Raw genomic sequence first — 15,808 nt, 5'->3', positions numbered from 1 at the left:
TACTTGCATGCCTCTCATTTGCACTGTACTAGATACTTAAATAGAGTTGAGTTTCTCAAATCTACATAGTCAATGAAATAAAAATACCCTTGCAATATTTTTCAAGTTACTCCCCTCTAGTTGTCTTCTTACTTCTCTTCTCCTTTCTTAGCCACATTTATTAAATGTGATGTCTGCACTTGCCATGGGGCTTTCTTCAATTCCCACCTCTTCCCAGAGTGGCCCTCATGAAGAGCACCTTGTTTTCTTTGTTGCTAAAGCCGAGGGCGCTTATTATTATACTAGAGGCCCAGTGCACAAAATTCGTGCATCGGGGGGTGGGGGTCCCCTTCAGCCCAGCCTGCACCCTCTCCAATCCGAGATCCCTCTCATAATCTGGGACCGCTGGCTCCTAACTGCTCACCTGCCTGCCGGCCTAGTTGTCCCCAACTGCTCCCCCCAACGGCCTGATTGCCCCTAACTGCCCCCCCCCTGGCCTGGTTGCCCCTTACTGCCCTCCAGCCGGCCTGGTCGCCCCCAACTGCCCCCCCTGCTGGCCTGGTCACCCCTCACGGCCCCCCTGCCAGCCTGGTCACCCCAACTGCCCCCCTGCTGGTCTGGTCACCCTCATGGACCCCCTTGCCGGCCTGGTTGTCTCCAACTGCCCCACTCTGATGTCCTGGTCACCCCCAACTGCCCCCCCCCCCCCGCCTACCTGGTTGCCCCCAATTCCCCCCCTCCGGCTGACCTGGTTGCCCCTCATGGCCCGCCCTGCCGGCCTGGTTGCCCCCAACTGCCCCCCCTGCTGGCCTGATTGCCCCTCACAACTCCCCCCCCCCCCCCCCCCCCCGCCAGCCTGGTCACCCCATGCATCCTGCCTGTTTGGTCGTCCTGACCAATTTGCATATTACCCTTTTATTAGTATAGATTGTTATTATTATCCGTCCTTATATTTGATTCTTTTAGTATTTGATGATGCTCCCCCCTTGAAAGTCTTCCTGTCCTCTTTTTAATTAATTTTTTTAAAAAAATGTTTTTATTGATTTTAGATATAGAGGAAGGAAGAGAGAGATAGAAATATCAATGAGAGGGAAATACCAATCAGTTGCATCCTGCATGCCCCAGACTAGAACCCAGGCATGTACCCTGACCAGGAATTGAACCAGTGACCTCTTAGTGCATAGGACAACACTGAATCCACTGAACCAATCTGCCCGGCTCTTCCTGCCCTCTTGATTCAATGACATCATCTCTCAACAACTATGAAGGGGCCTGAGATTTATCTTATTTGCAGGCTTATGAGTTAGGCTGTGAGTTTCATAGATGTTGGCAGGAGATGTGAGTCTTCTAAGTCAGAGACAAAATACTTTGTTATTCACCCACCTCAAGCAGCATGGGTTTCATGTTTGCAACAATTTTGTTTTGATTTTTGTCCCCCAAGTCCTACAGGGATGATGTAGGGGTGGGTCTAGGTGGGGCCTGTATATAGTAGGTCTGTGTCATAGCTGAGGGACCCTGTCTTAGGAAACTCCAATCTTTTATTAATATCTTATTTTCTTTGCCATTTGCATGGAATTTTTCCCCCCATCCCTTCACTCTCATCCTGTGTGCATCTTTTGTTCTGAGGTGGGTCTCTTGTAGACAGCATATAGTTACATCATGTTTTTGTATCCATTCAGCTACCCTATGTCTTTCGTTTGGAGCATTTAATCCATTTACATTAAGGTTATTATTGATAGGTATTTGTTTATTGCCATTTTAATTCTATATGTCTATGTTTCTCTCTTAGTTTCTCCTTCTCATTACATCAGTCCCTTTAGCATTTCTTATAATGTTGGATTGGTGGTGATGTAGTCCTTTAGCCTTTTTTTTTTTTGTCTGAGAAGCTCTTTATTTGACTGTCTATTTGAATGATAGCTTTGCTGGATATAATAATCTTGGTCTCAGATCCTTGCTTTCCATTACCTTGAGTACTTCATGCCATTCCCTTCTGGCCTATAGAGTTTCTGATGAGAAATCAGGTGTGAGCCTTATGGGAACTCCTTTGTAGGTAACAGTTTGCTTTTCTCTTGCTGCCTTTAAGATTCTCTCTTTGTCTTTAATTTTGGTCATTTTAATTATGATGTGTCTGAGCATGGGCCTGTTTGGATTCTTCTTGCTTGGGGTTCTCTGTGCCTCCTGTACTTGACTTTTTCCTTTACCAGGTTAGGGAAGTTTTCTGCCATTACTTCTTCAAACACGTTCTCTATTCCTCTCTCCCTTTATTCCTCTTATGGCACACCTGCTATTCTAATATTGTTACATTTCACATTGTCCCACAGCTCCCTTAAACGGTCCTCCTGTTTTTTCATTGTTTTTTTTTCTTTTTGGTTCTCTGATTGAGTGATTATTTTCAACCCCGTCTTCTAATTCACTGATTCGATCCTCAGCTTCCCCTAATCTGCTGTGTGTTCCTTCCAATGTGTTCTTTATTTGTGCTATGTCATTCTTTATTTCCCACTGTTCTTTTTTCATAGTCACTATATCTTTTCTCATGCTGTTGAGCATCTTTACCATCATTATTCTGAATTCTGGTTCAGATACATTTCTTATCTCCATTTCATTTATCTCTTCTCCTGGAGAATTCTCTTGTTCTTTCATTTGTGGGTTGTTTCTTTGTTTCCTCATTTTGGCTGCCTGTTTGGGTTTGTGACTATGTATTAGGTAGATCTGCTATGCCTCTCAATCTCTAGTGCAGGACAGTATCAAACACTGTTTCTGACTAATTAGGTTAGGCAAAGTCTCAAAGCCTCCAGAGATGCCTCTGGCTGAAGACTGATAGGATTCCTCTTGATCTGCCCTTGGGCAACCGTCCACAGGTGTGGCAAGGTTTTTTCAGTAGGGTGGGATAATTGTTTCTGCCTAGAGGCTAATTGTTGTTCTCAGTCTTGTACGGGGCAAGGTGTTTTCCAATAGGGTGGGTCAGCTGTCTTCCCCCCAGGCAATGCCACCTGTAATAGCAATTGTCTGTGTGAGAAAGATGACTTATGTAGCTTGAGGTAATGATTCAGCTCCTGAAACCCTGGAGTCTGCCTTCTGACCTCTAACTCCAGAGCTCTTGATCCTGGCTTCTGCTCACCCAGCTCCAGTCCACTCTGCTGTCAGTCTGCCAGAGCACAAGGTGGGTGGCTCCACAGGGAATTTTATGCATTGGCCCTTTAAAAGGGTGCCTGAATTTACAGCCGTCTCTCCCTGTTAGATAGCTACCCCAATGCTTTTCACAGCCAGATACAGTGTGGATACCCTTTCAGTTCTGGTGCTCTCTGCTGGGGCCCAGCTCAGGAATTAGACCCCCGAGTTCTCCCCACAGCTGAGATATCTCTCTGGAACTTCAGTTGCTGTCTGTAAGGGCCTGGCCAACCCTTTTGTGCCTCCGCCCCTCTTACCAGCCTCTATGTCATCTCCAGTTTTGGTTCTCAGTTATCAGGTTCTCTCCAGCGAGTCTTCCGTTGAGTCTTCAGTAAATTTTTCTGTATTTTAGTTGTAATTCCAGTTTGGACCTGGGAGCATAACTGTGCAGCATCCACTTACTCCACCGCCATTTTTAGCCTCTTTTTATTAATATCTTTATTGAGATATGATGTACAAACCTTTAGTTCCGAAAGTCCACAATTGGATGGTTTTGGTGTATTTACAAAGCCACGGCACCATCATCGTATGCTTTGTCTTTCCTTCTTTTCACATGATGAAAAAACAGCCCCTTTAGAACCACCCTGGGGTTTTGGATTTCTAGAAGGTTGCATTCTATCAAATTCATCTGCTCTGGATGCCTCCCCGTTCCTCACCCTGTGCACCTCATCTCTGAGTACCCTCACCTACTCTGACCTGGAAATCCCCCCTCTCCGCTCATTCTTCCCTGCTTTACTTTCTCAGACCTTTGCATTCGTGTTTTCCCTCTGCCCATCCTCAGTTTACACATTTCAGGTTTTGGTTCTAGCTCATCGTGGCCACAGTGCACAGGAGCTTGGAGAGAGTGTTGGGCAAGGCTGACCTGCCTCTTGCTCTCAGAGTTTTCCTTCTGGAAGACATTAAGCGACTAATCACAGACTTAAACATTTCATTACAAATGTGACCAGGCTACTGGGGGCCAGGGGGTGGGGAGAGGGTCTGCTGAGGAGGGAGTAAGGAGAGCGTGGAGGATTATGCATACCAGAGAAGTGCTCCAGGGAGACATGGCCTTTGAGAGAATTCTGTGAGGTGAACTGGAAATAGTCAAAGAGAAATTGTGCCACTTTGGGAGATGGCAGGTGAGCAGGCCCTTCACCACCAGCTTATCCTCTTGGCTCAGGGCTATGGCTCGGCTCCCGGGGGCTGATGCTGGGATCCTCCTGACTCCTCAGGAACTGTGAACCCAGAAATGAACCCCCAGTGAGCAGCCAGCCAAGCATGCAGTGGGCCCTTGGGAGCGCTTCAGCACAGCTAATCAGAAATGATTTATGTCCACTTAGATTTCTCTTAACTTTTAATAAAGAGTAATCAAAAGCAATTCTCTAGAGACTGCCAAAGAGGTACAAATATGGTCTTAAGAGAATCAAAGTGCCAGGTTCTGGCAAGTTCCTAAATGTCACATGTTCCTAAATGAAACAGCATGACTCGAAGTGAAAAGAATATTCATTACGAACGAACTGTGGGAATTTTACCTAAATATTATCTAGCCAGGAGATTTCTGGAGCAATCAGAACAATTTTCAGCTGCAAATGCTGGGCCTTATTTTACTTTTTTTTTACTTTTTTAATCCTCACCTGTGGATATTTTTTCCATTGATTTTTAGACAGAGTGGAAGGGAGGGGGAGAGAGAGAGAGAAACATCTACGTGAGAGGGACACATCTATTGGTTGCCTCCTGCACTGGCCCTGACCAGGGCTGGGGATTGAGTCTGCAACTGAGGTATGTACCCTTGACTGGATTCGAACACAGGACCCTTCAGTCCACAGGCTGACGGCCCAACCACTGAGCAAACCAGGCTGGGGTTACTTTTTAAATCATGGAAGGCTTCCAGGAAGAACCTGTATTAGAATAGTGCCTGTAAAACAGGCATAATGTTCTGTTGCACACAGTTCCCTCTTATTCAAGACGGCGATGCTGCCCCTCTGCCGATTGTAAATCAATTACAAGCCCGCATGCACTCTCGGAAATAATGACAGCCATTTTTACCGGCTCTGTCTTATCTCTTTGTGAAGGGAGTAATGTCATGACACACAAGAGCAGTGAGGATGGGGAATTGCAAACCGGCGAGGCTATTATAAGATACCTCGATCGCTAATCGGGTCCCATGAACACACCAGACTCTCCGTGGCATCAGGTGCTTCTCTTGTTTTTCTCTCTAGGAGGTTCTTGAAGAGAGGTCCGGCCAGGGGGGTGGGAGGAAGCACGTGTGCTAGGGTCAGGTGTATTCAAGTGTGGGTGCTTGCGACCCCTGCTCTTGCAAAGCGTGTGTGCTTTCAGACCAAGATAATTTATTCCACACAAAACACAACAAACTATGGGGAGGTGGAATTCAAGTAATTTTTCAAGAGAGTGATTCAAGAGGAGAAAGAAAAAGAGAGAGAGCAGGGCCGCTGATTCAACTATAAAGTGCCTTTTTTCAATTGAGAACATGTGAGCCCCTGGAGGGGTGAATTGGAAAGAGGTTCACCTTCTGGGTAGATTCAGCCCCACGGGCACATAGCCAGGCAAGCAGACAGAGCCTTTGGCAAAGGAAACGGATCATCTTTGCTTGACCTCTCTGCCTCAGTTTCTGCATTTGTAAAACAGTAGTATTAAGAGGACTTGTCTCATGCTTTATCATGCATCAGAATCACCACGAGCATCTGTTAAAACAGAAATGGGGCCCCACCCCTTGAGTTCCTGATTTATTAGGTCAGGGGTGGAGCCTGAGAATCGGCATGTCAGCACGTCCCCAGGTGCCAATGCAGGAGCGTGGGGACCACATCTTCCTAAGAGCATTGCCCTTTCCATGCCAGCCTTGTTTTCCTCCAGGAAGTTTGGTATTTCAATACTCGACTTTATGTTTTACCCTTTATGCTGTTTTGTTGGAATCTTCACCCAGCCTGTAAATTCCTCTGGGCACAAATTATACTTTCCACACGCTACACTCTCTCATTTTCTGTTTTGTTAAATAATGAGTACATTTTCAGTGTGATTCATAATAGAATAAGGAAAGGGGAAAACAAATCTCAGACTACTGAGCCTAATAAGCAACATCTGCAAGTGGATATCAGCCCAGGAATTCTCTTAAAAATTTCCATTTCTAACAAGTTCCCAGGTGATGCGGATGCTGCTGGCCCAGAAACCACCCTTTGCAAAGCACGTGCCTAGGGATTTTAAAAGCATCAACTGAATTCTATCATGTAAGCCAGCTAACGCAGTGCCAAGCACAGACTGAGCCCTTGCAAATGTGACTTGTACTAAGTAAGTGCTCAGACAAATCTCATTAAGCTAATACACTTATCATTCCCAGTTATGGGATGCTATGTGTGGGAGACAGGGTGCCTTTTCAGAGGAAGACACGGGTTATTTCAGGGGTGCTCAGCTCCCCTACCCTGTCAGTGTTCTGTGGAGGTCAGCCCCGCCCCAGTTTTTAAAGACATAGATTTCAGAGCAGACTACCAGCCAATAAGGCAGTGGCTCATTGGATTTCAGGACACCCCTGTAAATGTCCTGTAGAGGGAGGCAGAGAGAGGGGTGCTGGGTAAGAGGGATGCTACCAGTGGTTTTTCTTTTAAGTTTTTAAAAAATATATTTTATTGAATTCAGAGAGGAAGGGAGAGAGAGATAGACATATCAGTGAGAGAGAATCATTGTATGCCTCACAATGGCGATTGAGCCCGCAATTGGGCATGTGCGCTGACTGGGAATCAAACTATGGCCTCCTGTTTCATAGGTCGACACTCAAACACTGAGCAACACTGGCCAGGTGTGATAGTATTCTTTATGATTTAGTGCCCCTAATCCTGGGCACTGTGCCTGTTGGCTGCTCAAGGCTCACAGCTCCCACTTGCCCAGAGAAGTGCCCTGGGTAAAATGCAAAATTTCTTTTTCCCCCCACTTGGAAGGCCAGGGCCAATGCCTGACTCCCATGGAGTTCAAATGCTGGCTTCTTGCTTCAAGGTGGGATCAGCCCTGTGGTTCGCTCCACGCTCCGGACTCCAGTTTGGACCACACCCTTGCTGAGCTCCTCGCCTCGCCCTCTCCCGCACCCTATCTCTCGAGAGCCCTCAGTAAGTCACCGTGCCTCAGACCCTGCTTCGGGGAGCCTGAGCTGAGACACTGGGACGTTTGCTCAGTTGGCTTCTAGACTCAGAGGGGCTAGAAGATGATTCCGATTTAGAACAACAGACCTAGGTCTGAAATACTTTGCCACAGAGAAAAGGAACCCAGCCCTGAAATTTCAGAGCAAAGATATACTTACATCTGAAAAAAGTTCCAGGAGCCAGAAGAAAATTTCCAACAAACCAGAATGGTGACATGGGCCTAAGAAGGAATCTTCCTTCTGCATCACCTATGACATGCTTCTCTCTGGCTTTTCCCAGGACTCGCACTTTCCTTCTTTCCTAGCATCCCCGCATTCGCATTCCTGTGCATTTACATTCACTGATGTCTTGTTTGGCAAGGTTTGCCACCACCTTGTCTCTTGGCTGTGGTCCTATTTCAGCTCCCAGCGTAGCCCCTGCTCTCCCCCTCCTGTGTCCACACAAACCTGCTCCATTGCCTGTGGACCTGGGGTTCTGAGTTCTTTCCTGCTTGATAACCCCTCCCCTTGCGTTCTCCCCTTGCAGTTCCTCTCTCTGGGGCTGAGACAGTGGCTGGGACCTGTGCTCCTTACACATTCACTCTACTTAAATCCTGTCTCCAGGTTGCCACAGCATGCTGGCCGCTGGGCCTCTCACCATCGCTGATCTTCTAGAATGCCTCCTGATCTCTATTTCTGGATTCCTGAGTCACTGCTCATCTGCCTTGACCTTCCGTCTGGGCTCATCTCTCTGAACTTGCCCTTCGTTTCTCCTTGCCCACGGTCCATCACAGTGCTGTTTCCTCTCGTGGCCCTCCCGCTCGTCCCTGTCCTGCTCCCAATATGACAAGTGTGATTATCAAAAGGCCTGTTTTCTAGAGATTTTATAAGACAACCTGCAATTTCCTATCCTTCGATGGGAGAAAGGCCAGTGGTTCAGGAGCTAGACAGAAAAATGTGAATTGTTCTGGGGGACGCGCTTAATCCTCTCTGATCTGTCTGTGTATGACATCATTAAGAAGAAAAGTAAATAATACTGGAGGAGACATCAAAATACAATTTAAACTACATGTGAAAAATGAATGTTTTGTCCTTAACCAGCCCTTTGCTCTTTGTGTTAGTTCCTTATTGCTGATGTAACAATTAAACTTAGTGGCTTAAAAACAACACAAATGTATTAACTCACAGTTATGGAGGACAGAAGTCAGAGCTGTGTTTCACTGGGCTAAAAGCAAGGTGTTGGCTGGGCTGTGTTCCTTCCCTAGCTTCTGGAAGCTGCCTGAATCCCTTGGCTCGTGGCTTCTTCCTCCGTCTGCAAGCCATCAATCCTCTCTCTCTGACCTGTGTCTGTCCCCTCTGACTCCCTCTTTCACACACAAGGTCCCGGATGATAATACTGGGCCCACCTGGATAACCTCAAGGTCTTCAATCCCAGTCCCTTCTGCCATGGGGGTGACATAGTCACAGGTTGGATGTGGACACCTTTGGGGGGCATTTTCCTGCCTACCCCACTTTGTGTGGTTAACTTCACGTTAATCTGGAGAGCTCCACTAATGCCAGATATGCCTCAGGTGCTGAGTGTTCCACACGCCTTCTCATTTATTTGTCATAATTGCTTTTCCAGGTAGACACCGGGATCAGACCCGTTGCATACATGAGGAAACTGAAGCTTGGCGAAATACATTGCCTGCCCACGTTTGCACAAATTGAACATTCGATTGCGTGTTTGACGATCAGTTCCTGTCCTGTCTTCCCCTAGCTCCATCGCTGTCCTCTTACAGTATCTAAATAACTGTAGTCTCCCAAGACTCCCTGTGACCCCTGGGGGACCTGCACATTCAGGAGGGGAGGCCTTAGATTTGGAAACAATTGCCGGCGAGGAGTTTTATACCAAATTGGCTTATGCTGTCACACTAATTTTTTTTTAATCTGGGTTTTTATATACTTCCTTATCATCACTAGTCCATATTCTTATGAACATATACCTCAGTTATTATGGTTTTCATAAATTTTATCAAGTGGATGGCCATTTCAGGCTGAAGACTTAGGTCTTATTTTAGTACAGGAAAGTGACCGATATTTCTTGGGATGTGATTTGTGCTGTGGTCGGCTTTCACTCGGCTCTCTTCCTTAGGACACCCATCGTGTGGTGGTTAGTTGTCTGTCTCTCCAGTGTTGGCTCCCAGGTTCTGTTTTTCAAGCCTGGTCACAGGTCGCTGTTTTTCTGTGGTGTTGGTCCTGCGACCCACCCACTTCGAATGCCCTTGGAATTCTGCAGTTGGCATTGTTTCCTGTAATTCTTCCCTTAGCTTCTCAAGGTTTCTTTTCTTTTTTTTTTGGTACGTTTCCTTTGCCACTCACCTCATAGCTCATGTTTCTTAGAGCCCGTGTGTCAGTATCACTCTAGTTCTCTCCTTTTTTATCCTCTGAATTTCTTAGCTGTTCAAAGCCTGGGACAGAAAAGCCTGAGGAAAAGTCCGGTATCTCCTGAGCTGTCTGATTTGGGATATTTTTGCTTATTTGCCTTCCACCTTCTACACAGCATCCCTCCCTCCATCCCTTGTCATTGTCCTTTTTTTTTTTTTTTTGGCCCTCAGCTAAGGAATTGATAGCAAAATCGGTGGATCCTGGTCACACCCACACACCTGTTGCTCACGATCTCCCACATTTGGGAATGAGCGGCTACAGGGGGTGAGTGATGGGGAAGTAGTGACTCCACATTAGAGCCACACAGGTGGTGTTTCAGGATGGGATCTGAAGCGCATGCCCTGCATTCAGATCCCAGCTGGGCCGCTTCCCAGCTGTGCAAATGTGGGCCTGCAGGGTCACTTCTCTGAGCTTCGGCTTCCTCGTGTATACAGTGTGGGCCCACCTCAAGGGCCTTGGTGAGGCATTAATGAGAAGGCATGTAAAACAGCCCGTAATAGTGCATAGTCCCCATTAGCTTACAAAAGAAAGAAAACGGTGTCCATGCTGTTAGAGGAAGTCAGGTTAGACGACCCCCACCCATCACCCATCACTCCTTTGTATCCATCATGGTGGCCCTGCAGGGCCTTGCCCAGGGGCGGGGAAAATGGGCTCTTTGGTGACTCCATCTCTTCCCAGCCCTCCTCTACATTTGGCCAGCTCTTCCTCAAATCAGTGCACAACCCTGCAATTTTCCAGAATTTCCTCCACTTCCTCTGCACTATTTTTGGAAGGGAGATGTGGTTGGAGCCTGGGCGGTTCTCCATTATCTGATTCTACTTGTGCCCCGAGGCAGGTGGTTGGCAGGTTCAGCCCCAAAGAGCTTCCTTCCCCTTCCATTTCCTTGTGTTGTTTTTTAATGGTCTTGTTGCTCAGTTTCTGGTGTGGGAGGGGCTTGTGACTACCTCATATACTGCCATGGCTTTTTACAAATACCAGTTCTTTTATTATTTTCAAGTATAAAAACAATACATGTTTGAGGCATAAAGCCCAGAGAATGCCAAAAAAGTAGGTCTCTGTCACCTGCAATCAACCTGTCTAGTCTGGAGCAAGTCCTTGGCTTCTGGCTCACTGCCCTGCCCTGCGGTCCCACCTCAATCACCTGGTCCCACCCATTGCAAGGTGGCTCTACCCTCTCTGGGTCCCAGTCCTGACACCTCACCGAGGGGGCGACGGAAGATGACATGGATGAAAGTGGGCCAGGCATGTGGTGGAACTGTTTTCTCTGTGCAGGAAATGATGAAGACTTGGGGACAGGGGAATACTGATAAATCACAAGGCTTTCCTAAATCCAACCAGACAATTAAAACACGCAATTTGACTTTTGGGAAAAATATTTAAATGAAGGCAGGCTGTGATGAGAAGGCCTCAGTGTAAAGAATGCTCTGCTGGAAGTTGGAAACCCTGGGTTAGGGACTTATTTGCGCTACATGTTTATTTAACCTTGCCACCATGCGAGTTCTAAGAGCAGCAATAATAGACACTCAAGCAAGTCTGTGAGGATTAAAAAGGAGATTCAGGGTGCTTAGTAGATACTCAAACTGCATCTTCATGCCTGTGTCTTACCAGCTTTTATAACCTGCTGCTGTAAAAGGATCTCATTCAAACTCAGAATGTCGCCCCTAAGATTCAGGAGGGTCAAGACAAAAACGCTTGAGCAGTCACCTTGATTCTGTGTCGTCGAGAGGTTTCCTGGCACGGTGCTGGAGATGAAAAGAGCAAAGTCCTGCTCTCCGGAGCTGCCAGGACACAGTGGGAAGTCGGTGCTGTACACAGAGAGTGACTAGCTCCCAGAAAGTGGTGTGACAGTCGGGGGAACTTACGTGAGAATGCGATGAGCCGGACTGGGTGTTAAGGGAGAGGGAGTATCCCTAGGGACACAGGAGATCCCAGGCAGAGGAAAGAGCATATGCCACGGAGGGGAGGTACTGAAAATCCCCCATCCATACTCCACCCTGGGGACAGGTTGGTCCTTGGTGGGTGGGACTCAGAGCCTGTGTTCGGGACACCAGGACACCAGTGTGGGATTGGGGGCTAGGCTGTTTTTGATCACTTCATGGGTTGGGATTTTACTTACCTGTGTCTTTCTTCGGAGGAACTGTGTGCATGGATCCTGCTTAAGAGGTGAAGGAAAATGGGAGGAGGGTTAAGGGGCTAAGTGCCAGTCCCCAAGTGCAAGCTGAGTAAGGAGCCAGGTGTTTAGAAGAGGCCTGTGCCCTCTCTCATCTGCCCTCTTGAATCAGCTCAGCAACAGTGTTTATTCCTGAATCAGCCAGCCATGGAAACTCCTTATTATGGAAAGCCACGCCTGCCCCCTACCCCACAGCCTTCCAGGGCGTGGGATGGGTGGAGCCTTTAGGCTCCAGGTTACCTGGGAGCACGTGATGATATGGTTTCTCCTCTCCCTTCCTCTGTCCTGCAGCAATGGAACGGCAGGGACACAGCCCTCATGGTCACCCGCGTGGTCAACCACAGGCGCTTCTCGGCCACGGTCAGTGTGGCGGACACTGCCCAGCGGAGTGTGAGCAAATACCGCTGCGTGATCCGCTCCGACGGGGGCTCTGGCGTGTCCAACTATGCTGAGCTGATCGTGAAAGGTGAGTGCCAGCAGCCCTGCCTCTCCCCACCTGGTGGGTGTAGGAGGGTTGCTTGGCTAAACCCTTACAAAGGAGGGATTAAGGGGCCTTTGCGCACCTGCTGCTTCTCCTTCTCTCATTCAGGAGCAATAGACACAACTTCCAATCCCACCTCCCCCTCCCAAAAGAGAGACACTGTTGTAAAGCCATGCAATATTGCATTGTTATTCAGAGTTGGGTCTTACATGTAGGATCTATATGTTAAAGACTGGGCATATGTAACGTAGAAGACATCTCCGAATTTGACGTCATGTTGTACTTAAAGTTAGAAGAATCCACGTCCTTGTGTTTTAGTGGCATTTTGTTGAAGTGTTCAGAGAATACGTTTCTGAGGGATTTTTTTTTTTATATTGAAAACATGATATAAATGACAGTATTTTGGAAGGACTTTTGAAATAAGTAATCCCTCGTCCCACTGGCCTTGATTTAATTCTTTTCAGTTTTCTTGTTCACCTTGAAGTAGCATTGATACACCTCTATTGCAATATGCACATTGCTTCCCTTTCTGCTTTTCAAGGAGCTGGATATCCTGCTTATTCTTGAAGGCTGTGTAATCTTTGTTATAATGCTTAATGGCTGTATACTATTTCATCCAGTGGATCACCTAGTATTTTCAAATCTGTTTGTACGCCTTTGGGCAATTCCAGGTGTTTTTGTTTTTGCATCTTTCCTCTGTGCATGCAACAATTAACTCCTCAACGGTGTTCCTCAGAAGAGAACATTTTTATTCTATTGAACAGGATTATTCCCTTGGATAAATTCCCTGGGGGTAGAGTTGGTGGGCCAAAGAATATGAGCATTGTTATGGATTTTCTTTGTTTTGCAATATTGCTTCTGCAAAAAACAGTTTGACAGGTTACACTGGCAACAGCAGCATATGAATGTACTCATTTCCCAGCGTTATGTTCACCGATTAAAATTTTAATATAGCATAATTTAGTGGATGAAATAATGAAGCTGTTCTTCTCATGTTAGCTGTAGAATGGTACCTGGTGTGTTTGAAGGTAAAACATGATCACCCCCTCTCTCCCAGAAGGCTCCTGAGTGCGTTTCCTTGGCTGGTATGAAACCCTTGCCCTCTCTTTGCTGGCCCCATGGCACTGGTGGCCTGACCTGGGCCAGACTGAGGTTTGCAGTCTGGGATTCTCTCTCCTGGGCTGTCCTGACTCTGTGTGTATTCACGTGGCTGACTCCCCGCTTCCCTGGCCCCCCATTCTGGTGATTGCATTCTTACATCACCCTGTCTCTTTTTCTACATAGCAACATCACACTTCAAAATTATGATTTTCCTTTGTTTCCTGGTAATTTCCTGTCTCATCCTTCAGGATATAAGCTCTGTGAAAGGAGGGGCATCTTCTGGTTCGTGGTTCACAGTAAGTCCCCGGAGCTTAGCGGAGAGGAGAGCCTGGCCCAAGTGCTGAGCACCAGAACCATATCCATATGAAATCGCGTGTTTGCCTGTGTGGACCTGCACAATCCTTCGTTTCATCAGGCTCACCCTTAAAACATTTGTTGAATGATGGATGAGTGAATGGATTATTGGCCTCAGCAGGAATTCATTTCATCGCCATAATGCCGTGAACACTTAGGCTGAAGATCAACAAATTAGGCAGTCATGAACGAAACAACCAAGAGGAGAAAAAAAAACACATCTTTAAAATCATTTATATCGAGTGCCATTACCATAGAAAAGAAACCATCATTTTGATTGCATTAGGCTCCTACCTTTGGGTTTTTTGGTGCCAATAGATTGATTTGTGTGACAAGTGGCCTTTGCAGGCCTTTCAGGCACTCAGTGAATATGTGATTTCCTGAGCTGTCCCCTCTGGAGCTCATTATGCCTTTTGTGCGGTGGCCTCCACACCGGAATAGAAGCCCGCGGGACGGCGGACTGTGTGGTCTCATGCTCTCCACACTTTCCATGTGCCAGGCACAGTCTTGGTCCTGAGAGGAGGTGAATGACTGAGAGAGCTAGTGTAGCATTCTGCACGTTCACATCACATGGATGGAACCCAGTTGTTGGGGAGGAGGTCTGGAAGGCCAAATGCAGAGAACTTTGGGGACAGGATGTGAGTCCCATGGTGAATCATCATTGCCTTTATTTGGAGGGTTGGCCGGGGTTGAGGGGACAGTGATCGATCCTCGGCTGGCTGTGCAGCCCGGGCCAGAGTTCAGCGTGCAGGGAGCCGTGTGCTGTCCACGTTTGTGAACCAGATCTGGCAGCCGCTGCCTCTCTGAACCCCTCACCTGCAGCCCCCTCTGCTCTGTTTTAAGAGAGGTGCTGGGTGGCCTTCTTGCCAGTCTCCTTCCAATGGCGATGACAGGTAGGTGCTCCCTGTAACCGGGTCCCTTTTGATTACACCTTGATGGAATCCTTTATGGGTTATCACTTTTTTAGTGCTCATTCCCACCTGCTTCTCCCCTCCCGTGCCCCCTCGCCCCCGTGTGTTTTCTTCCTTTTTACATGCAGTTGGTGGGAAGGTAGAAGCTGGACACCTGACCCAGGTGCTGATTGCTATCTATGTGGCCTTGATGCAATCATTTAAGGCTGCCTCTGCAAAGTGGGGACCAGAGCTCTCTCCTCACACTCATGTGCTAAGCATATAAAAAGGAGGGAGAAAATATAAAGTGGGCCCAATGTGTGCTTGGGAACATTTGGGTCATGGAGTCCATACTCGGTCGGACGCCCTAGCCTGCTCCAGTCTCCACCATCGCTAAGCCAAAACTCTGGGACAAAGGAAAAGTGGCTCTTTCTACCTGAGCTCTGCCTCTGACCATGTGGTCCTCACTCCACCTGGCATCATTCATTCAGAACTCGGGGTTGGGAAGTCATTGTGCCAGGGGGTGGCAGGATCTGGCGGCCACTCTGATGGCGTTCACAGCAGGTTCTTGCACTGGGCCAAGCAGTGAGGCCCAGCCTGCGTCTCTGTCGCTTCATACACAGGCAATGCTTTGGGCTGCCTTGCTCACAGCTATCCTGGGACTGTGAGCATCTGTGCTTCAGAAGACGCCGCCTAATTTGAGTGCAGGGGATATCAAATGCTCAGCTCGACACACAGATCGAAATGAAAGCAAATTGGAATTACTTAATTCTGAAGGGCTGTTTTTTGAGTTGTGATAACGAATCTGGGTATATATTAGATTGCTCTGTAATTGAGGTTTCGCTCAATTGACAACCCGGCCCCTTGACCTGTTTCAGACCAGTGTTCACAAATGTGCTGATTGTCTTCTCATTCCTGGGTCTCCAACTCTCTGATTTCAAGGCATCTTAAGTTATCCCAAGGATGTAGTTCTCTTCGATCAAAGTGGTGCAGACATGGTCCTGATGAAAATTCCTTAATATAAAAACAATGTGTCATGGGTAGTGATTTTTAAATCTGGCTCCCAGCTCCATTTAACAACCTTCCATGGGCCCAGAGCTCTATTATCAGTATGCAGATTAGTGCTCAGAAGAAAT

At 47.4% G+C, this 15,808-nt stretch overlaps 1 protein-coding gene across 19 annotated transcripts in view; it reads left to right on the top strand.

Moving 5' to 3' along the window:
- Positions 1–15,808, top strand: part of PTPRT (protein tyrosine phosphatase receptor type T) — a gene marked incomplete at its 3' end in the record, with an annotated part of 976,718 nt that overhangs the window by 371,099 nt on the left and 589,811 nt on the right. For all 19 annotated transcript variants that reach the window (XM_080686646.1, XM_080686642.1, XM_080686645.1 and 16 more), the window contains exon 6: positions 12,138–12,312. In XM_080686646.1, the coding sequence (XP_080542772.1) occupies positions 12,138–12,312 (175 nt within the window). The remainder of the gene's footprint in view (positions 1–12,137; positions 12,313–15,808) is intronic.

The sequence above is a fragment of the Plecotus auritus genome (genome assembly GCF_963455305.1).
Source record: "Plecotus auritus genome assembly, chromosome: 8".
NCBI lineage: Eukaryota > Metazoa > Chordata > Mammalia > Chiroptera > Vespertilionidae > Plecotus > Plecotus auritus.
The sequence above is the reverse complement of the archived record's forward strand: the minus strand, read 5'-3'. Positions and strand labels throughout refer to the sequence as shown.